The sequence below is a fragment of the Bison bison genome, unplaced genomic scaffold (genome assembly GCF_000754665.1).
Source record: "Bison bison bison isolate TAMUID 2011002044 unplaced genomic scaffold, Bison_UMD1.0 scf7180017857577, whole genome shotgun sequence".
NCBI classification, from domain to species: Eukaryota; Metazoa; Chordata; class Mammalia; order Artiodactyla; family Bovidae; genus Bison; species Bison bison.
This window is the reverse complement of record NW_011488150.1, coordinates 8,540-16,383: the sequence shown is the minus strand read 5'-3', so window position 1 is coordinate 16,383 and position 7,844 is coordinate 8,540. Positions and strand designations below refer to the sequence as shown.

The 7,844-nt window shown below is 49.7% G+C and overlaps 1 protein-coding gene across 1 annotated transcript in view; it reads left to right on the top strand.

The window, feature by feature from the left end:
- Positions 1–7,844, top strand: part of LOC105003627 — a gene marked incomplete at its 3' end in the record, with an annotated part of 14,745 nt that overhangs the window by 3,520 nt on the left and 3,381 nt on the right. Inside the window, exons 3-6 of the mRNA XM_010860922.1 lie at positions 417–462; positions 588–681; positions 872–959; positions 1,345–1,483. Coding sequence (XP_010859224.1) covers positions 417–462; positions 588–681; positions 872–959; positions 1,345–1,483 — 367 coding nt within the window. The remainder of the gene's footprint in view (positions 1–416; positions 463–587; positions 682–871; positions 960–1,344; positions 1,484–7,844) is intronic.

The window sequence follows — 7,844 nt, the reverse complement described above, 5'->3', positions numbered from 1 at the left end:
CCCCGGGCCCCCCTCCTGCCCCCCCTGGGCCCCGAGGAGCCTGCTTCCTGCCGCTTTGCTTTCCCTCACGGGGTGGAGGGCTTCGGGCTCTGGGACACGCGGGGTCCAGGGCTGCTCACACAAACACGCCAACCGTGTCAGAACCTTGTGCCGGGGCGGGGTCGGGCCGGGGCCTCCCTGCCTGCGGGTGGGAGCCAGCTGGACTCCCAGCCCTGGGGCAGTGTGCCCGGACAGCCACTCGGGCCCGCCCTCCCTTCGTCTCTGGACGGGGCGGCCCTGTGTGGTCAGTGGCCCGGCCAGCTGTGTCTCGGGCTGCACGGCGTCCGCAGGTGACGTGTGTTCTTCGAGTCCTCGTATGAATAAAAGGCTGGAGACCGCGCGTCGCAGCAGTGATCCCGCCGTACCCCACCTGGCAGCAGGTGTGCGCCGTGGGCGTGCCCGGCATGCTGGGCCGGTGGGGAGGTGAGGGCGGGCTTGCACACAGGTCCCACCTGGTGGGTGGCCCACGGCTGGAGAGTGCCCGTCCTGCCCCCCGCCCTGGTCCTTGTGCCGTCCACCCTCCCTCTCCCCGCTCTGGACGCACACAGCTGGGCACGTCCAGGAAACTTCCCGTTACCAGTTCCTGCCAAGCAGCCTCAGAGATACCCTGGAGGCCGCAGCGTGGGGGCCCAGCGTCATCCCGTAGCTGGGCCTGGCCTGACATCCTGATGGCCCCGTCAACCCCCAGCACCACAGAGAGAGCCCTGCCTAGCTGGCATCTCTCACCAGAGCAGGGACCCCTGCCCAGCTGCCCTGCCTGCCCAGGCAGAGTCCTGCACAACCCCTGAGTGACGCCACCAGCTGCACCCTTGCACCCCCATGTGCCCTGCAGCCCCAGTGGGGCAGCCTCTCCAGCCTCATACCGCGTGTGGGCCCCGGACCCCAGCCAGAGGCTGCAGCAGAGGCACGAGCCACTGATGGTCACTTTATTCGGGTGTCGCCGCCCACACTGGCTTGCTGCGCAAGCGTTCAACAAAGCTTCTCGGTCGTCAGGGCCCTGTAGCGCTGAGGGCCCCCAGCCCGGAGAAGGGCCGGGCAGCAGACTCTGGGAGCAGGAGGTGGCTCCTCAGAGGGAGACCTGCAGGGCGTGGCCCAGGCTTCCATGGACCCCGCCGGGCAGCGTGGGGTGCTCACCTGCCCCCCTGCTCGAGTCCTGACAGACCCCGAGCCCACTGGCCCAGCTCCTCCCGGGGCGGAGGTTGCTGTGAAGGCCTTCTTCCCTTGGCAGGCCGGGACGAAGTCTCGGGGTGCTCTGGGAGCCCTGTGTAGTCAGCGGGGCACCCAGACGCTCATTCGTGACTGTAGGTGGAGTATGATACGCGGCACCTGGACTTGCGTGACGGCTTCCGGGCCTCAGACCCCTGGGGCTCGTTGCCAAGTTGCTTCAGGGGTTTCTTTATGAACATCATTGGGTACATGTTTCCTGTCGGGAAGGAGGGCACAGGTAAGGCAGCGTCCGGCACAGGACAGCCCCCAGGTCAGGAGGGGAGGGGGCTGTCCTTGTCCCCAGAGGTCTCTCTGCCTTGTCCCTGGAGCACTGGGCCCTCCCTGCCCTGGTTCAGGCCCGGGGCCACCCTTGAGCTCCCAAGCCCTGCCCACTCCAGGCCAGGTGCCGGTCAGTGAGAGGCTCCCTCCTTGCCTCCTGGTTCCTGTTTGTTTCTCGTGAGGATCCAGAAGTCACAGACATCCTGACCCACACTGATGGGTGCAGAGCAGCCAGCCTCGGAGCCACCTGTGCTTGGACTGGCCATGGGAGACACTCATGCACGCGTGTGTGCACACACACGCAGGAATGCACTCTCCACTCCCCTCCAGGTGACACGGCATTCCTTTACCTGGAGACAACCCCTCTGTCTAGAAATGATGGTTATCAAGACAGTGCTGCTGCTCAAATTCTGAATGGAGAACTGACTCTCCAACCCTAAGTCCCTAGTGAACAGTGGAAGGATTAGAACCAGAGCGTCTGTGTCCCTACGAGAAAGTGAAGACGTGACAAGTCACGTGTCAGAGCCATCAAAGACGAGGCATGTGGGTGGGATCCCAGGGGACCCCCAGCAGGCGCCCCCTGTGCGGCAGGGACTCCCTCCAGAGAGGACCCAGCCCTCTACAGTGACACCTGTGTGCACACTTAGTCGCTCAGTCGTGCCCGACTCTGACCCCGTGGACTGCAGCCCGCCAGGCTCCTCTGTCCATGGGGACTCTCCAAACAAGAATACTGGAGTGGGTTGCCATTTCCTTCTCCAGGGGATCCTCCAACCCAGGGATCAAACCCAGGTCTCCCACATCGCAGACAGATTCTTTACCATCTGAGCCACCAGGGAGGCCAAAGTGAGACCTCCATGACCCTACTTCCCTCCTTCCTCTATGTGGCCTAAAAAATAACAAGAACCTTCCTGGTGTCTATTATACCACAAACCTATTTCTATACCCAACCTGGGAAAACAGAGAAAAACACCAGCGAGAAACAGCAAAATTCTCAAAATATGCACCAGCGTCTACCTGGGGAATCAGACCGACTGGCCCAAGATGAGAGTATCAAGAAAGAGAGGTAAGTATCCAGAAACGTCTATTTTGAAGAAGTCACAGCAGTATGGTAACTGTTGAAATGACCGCCTTCCTCGCAGACACATCAAAATGTTAGGCAAAATCAATATTTATTAATATAAAGTCAATAGCCACCTGAGGTCACAGAGGACCTAAGTCCCACACACTTAAAAAAACCTGTGGGGCCGTAGTGAGTGTGTGCGTGGATATCAGATGCAGCAATAGCTCCTTCAGGGCATCACAGGTGTGGAGCTGGCAGCCCTGTGCAGCCTGGACTGTGGAAGGGACAAAAGGTTCTCCCTATGGGCAGAGGGGCCAGGAAAGCTTTGCTGCCAGGGCTCTGAGCAGAAGCATCTCCCAGCAGCGTGGGCATCCCACTGGTCCTCAGCTGACAGTGGAAAGGAGCAGATATGAAAGAACCCGTAGGCCTCACCTGGTGTCAGGCAGCATGTGATTCCCTTGGGGGGAGGAGGAATAGAAAATCCCTACTGATAGGAGATCAGGTTTTAAAATTCCAACATGCCAAAGCATCCCAGCAGAGAGAGTGCCCCAAGAACATCAGGTGATGGAAAGTGGCGCGGTGGATACAGAGTGAGGAGCTGCCGACACAGCCCAGAGGACGCGGCCAGGCTCAGTTCAGACCTAGCTCTGCCGCCTAAGCCGCTGGCTCACAGGGCACACGCCCCCACACGAGGACATGCCTCCAAAGTCGGCACAAAGTTTGCATAACCTCGTAGAGACAGACAGGGAAGGCCAAACAAACTGAGGAGACAGAGGAACATGTTCCAAACAAAAGAACAAGATGAAACCCCAGGGGGGAGAAGGACCCTAAAGAAATACAGATAAGTAATTCACCAGATAAAAAGTTCTAAGTAACAGTCCAGAGAAATACTGACCAAACTTGGGGAAAGAATTTAGGGATACAGTGAGAACTTCAACAAAGAATTAGAAAATACAAAAAAAAACAAAAAACAAAAAGAACCAACCAGAGCAAAAGAAGTCACTGAGGTGAAATTCACACAACGGGGAGTCAACTGCAGACGAGCTGATACAGAAGAACATACAAGTGACCTGGGAGACGCAGTCATGGGGATCACCCAATCAGAACAGTGGGAAGAAAACACTTCTCTTAAAATGAGGACAGTTTAAAGAGCCTCCGAGGCAACATCAAGCATACTAACATTCACACGGTAGGGGCCCCGGGAGGAGAGGAAAAAGGGGGCAGAAAATGCATTCGATAAAATGATGGCTGAAAACACCCCTTTCCTGAAGAAGGAAGCCGGTACCCAGGTAAAGGTCACGAAGGGTCCCAAACAAGATGGCGAAATGTGGGGGTAAAGAGAGAACTTTAAAGGCAGCAAGAGAAAAAGAGTCACAGACGAGGGAGCCTCCATAAGGCTACCTGCTGATGCTTCACTAGAGGCTTTGTAGGCCGGAAGGGAGTGACGTGATGTATTTAAAGTATCGAAAGGGAAAACCTACAACCAAAGATGCTCATCATTCAGGACTGAAGCAGCGTTCCCCAGACAAGCAAAAACTAAGAGAGTCTGTCTCCACTGAACTGGCCTCACAAGAAATGTTAAGGGGCCCTCTCTAATCAAAAAAGAAAAGGCCATAAAAAGAAATAAGAAAATCTATGAAGGAAAACTATTTCGCTGGAAAGGTAAATATATAGTAAAGGCAGTGGGTCGGCCACTTAAAATTTAAGCTAGTACGAAGGTTAAAAGACAAAAATCATAAAATTAACTACATAGAACTACAATAAGGACTTAAGAAATACACATAAAGATGTAAAATGTGACATCAGAGCATAAAATTGTGGAGTGGGGGAGTAAAAAAATGTAGTTTTTAGAATGTGTTTGAATTAAAATATGATTATCAGGGTAAAACAAATTAGAGCTATAGATAGATATAGACACAGTTACAGAGAGACGTATGTGTGAACCTCGCAGTAACAGCAAAGCAAAACCTGCAGCAGATGCACACAGAGAAGAGAGGACACCAAACATGACATTAAAGACAGCTATCCAACCACAAGGGGAGAGAAAGACTAAAAGGAGAGATCAGAGAAGAGCCACGGAAACAACTAGGCAGTAAGTAACGGAACGGAGTAAGCACACACCCGTCACCGATCACTTCCATCAGAAAGACATTACGTAGCTGAATGCGTTTGGTTTGGTTTGTTTAACTATCCATATGCTGCCCGTAAGAGATTCATCTCAGAACTAAAGACACACAGACTGAAAATGAGAGAATGGAAAAGGATATTCCTTGAAGACAGATACAAAAAGAAAGGTGGGGTAGTAATACACATATTAGACAAAACAGAATTTAAAACAAAGTCTGCAACAAAAGACAAAGAAGGGCATCATATAATGATACAGTAATTATCCCAACAACAGGATACAATGTTCATAAACATATATGCTCCTGACACAGGAGCACCTAAAATATATAAAGCAAATATTCAGACAGAAAGAGAAAAGCTTACAGTGACCTGACATACATCAATGGACTGTTCATCCAGACGGAAGATCAATAAGGAAACAAGGGCCTTAAATGACACACTCGGCCAAGAAGACTTGATAGGTGTCTATTGAACATTCCATCCCAGACAGCAGAATACACATTCTCTTCAAGTGCATGGGGAGCATCCTCCAGGAGAGATGACACGCTAGGCCACAAAACAAGTCTCAACAGATGTATGAAGACTGAAATGGTATTGAGCATCTTTTCTGAACACGGTGTTATGAAATTAGTACTCTACCACAGGAAGAAAGTGGGAAAAAACATGAAGACTGACCGATATGCTACTGAAAAAGATAAAGAGTCCATGAAGAAATCAAAGATAAAAAGCACCTCAAAATGAATGAAAATAGAAACATAACTTTCCAAAATCTGTGGAATGAAGCAAAGCAGTTCTAAGAGGGAAATTCATAGCAACATAGGCCCTTGTTGTTCTTCAGGCATTAAGTCCTGTCCAAATCTTTGCAACCCTATGGACTGCAGCACACTAGGCTTCCTGTCCATCACAATCTCCTGGAGTTTGCCCAAACTCTTGTTCATTGAGTTGATGGTGCTATCCAAATACTTCATCCTGTGTCTCATCCCCTTCTCCTCCTGCCCTCGATCTTTCCCAGCATCAGGGTCTTTTCCAATGAGTCAACTCTTCACATCAGGTAGCCAAGTACTGGAGCTTCAGCATCAGTCCTTCCAACAAATATTCAGGGTTAATTTCCTTTAGGACTGACTGGTTGGATCTCCCTGCTGCCCAAGGGACTCTCAGGAGTCCTTCAGCACCACAATTCAAAAGCATCAAATCTTCAGGGCTCAGCCCTCTTTATGGTCCAAGTCTCAAATCTGTACATGACTACTGGAAAAACCATAGTTTTGACTAGAAGGACCTTTGTTGGCAAAGTGATACCTCTGCTTTTTAACATGCTGTCTAGGTTGATCACAGCTTTCCTTCCAAGAAGCAACTTTTAATTTCATGGCTGCAGCCACTGTCCACAGTGATTTTGGAGCTGAAGAAAATAAAATCTGTCACTGTTTCCACTTTTCCCCCTCCTATTTGCCATGACTGGATGCCTTGATCTTAGTTTTATAATGTTGCATTTTAAGCTAGCTTTTTCACTCTCCTCTTTCACCATCATCAAGAGGCTCTTAAGTTCCTCTTCATTTTCTGCCATTACAGTGATACCGTCTGCATATCTGAGGTTGCTGATATTTCTCTTGGCAGTCTTGATTCCAGCTTGTGATTCTTCCAGCCTGGTATTCTGCATGCTATAATGTGTATATAAGCTAAATAAGCAGGGTGACAACATACAGCCTTGACGTACTCCTTTCCCAGTTTTGACCACTCCATTGCTACATGTCTGGTTCTAACTGCTGCTCCTTATCCTGCAAAGAGGCTTCTCATGAGACAGGTAAAATGGTCTGGTATTCCCATCTCTTTAAGAATTTTCCAGTTTGGTGTGATCCACACAGTCAAGTGGAGCAAATGGAGATGTTTTTCTGGAATTCTTTGCTTTCTCTATGATCCAAGGAATGTTGGCAATTTGATTTCTAGTTCCTCTGCCTTTTCTATCTCCAGCTTGTACATCTGGAAGTTCTCAGTTCACATACTGTTGAAGCCTAACTTGAAGGATTTTGAGCATTACCTTGCTAGCATGTGAAATGAGTGCAATCGTGTGGTAGTTTGAACATTCTTTGGTATTGCCCTTCTTTGGGATTGAAATGAAAACTGACCTTTTCCAGTCCTGTGGCCACTGCTGAGTTTTTCAAATTTGCTGGCATATTGAGTGCAGCACTTTAATACCATCATCTTTTTGGATTTTAGGTAGCTCAGCTGGAATTCCATCACCTCCACTAGCTTTGTTTGTAGTAATGTTTCCTAAGACCCACTTGACTTCACACTCCCGGACGTCTGGCACTCGGTGAGTGGTTATCCAGGTCATTAAGACCTTATACATAGTTCTCCTGTGTATTGTTGCCACCTCTTCTTCATCTCTTCTACTTCTGTTAGGTCCTGACCTTTCTGTCCTTTATCGTGCCCATCTTTGCATGCAGTGTTCCCTTGATATCTATCTCCAGTTTTCTTGACGAGATCTCTTTCTCATTCTATTGTTTTCTTCTATTTCTTTGCATTGTTCACTTACAGTTTTCTTCTCTCTCCTTGCTATTCTCTGGAACTCTGCATTCAGTTAGGTATGTCTTTCCCTCTCTCCCTAGGCTTTCACTTCTTTTCTCAGCTATTTGTAAAGCCTCCTCAGACAAACACTTTGCCTCCTTGCATTTCTTTTTTTCTCTGGGATGGTTTTGGTCACTGCCTCCTGTACAATGTTATGAACCTTTGTCCATAGTCCTTCAGGCATTCTGTCTACCACATCTAATCCCTTGAATCTATTTGTCACCTTCAGTGTATAATCATAAGAGATTTGATTTAGGTCATATCTGAATGGCATAGTGGTGTTCCCTACTTTCTTCAACTTAAGCCTGAATTCTGCAATAGTTCACTTCAGTCGCTCAGTCGTGTCTGATTCTTTGTGACCCCACGGACGGCAGCACTCCAGGCATCCCTGTCCATCACCAACTCCCAGAGTCTACTCAAACTCATTTCCATTGAGTCGGTGATGCCATCCAACCATCTCATCCTCTGTGCCCCCCTTCTTCTGCCTTCAATCTTTCCCAGCATCAGGGTCTTTTCAAATGAGTCAGCTCTTCGCATCAGGTGGCCAAAGTATTGGAGTTTCAGATTCAAC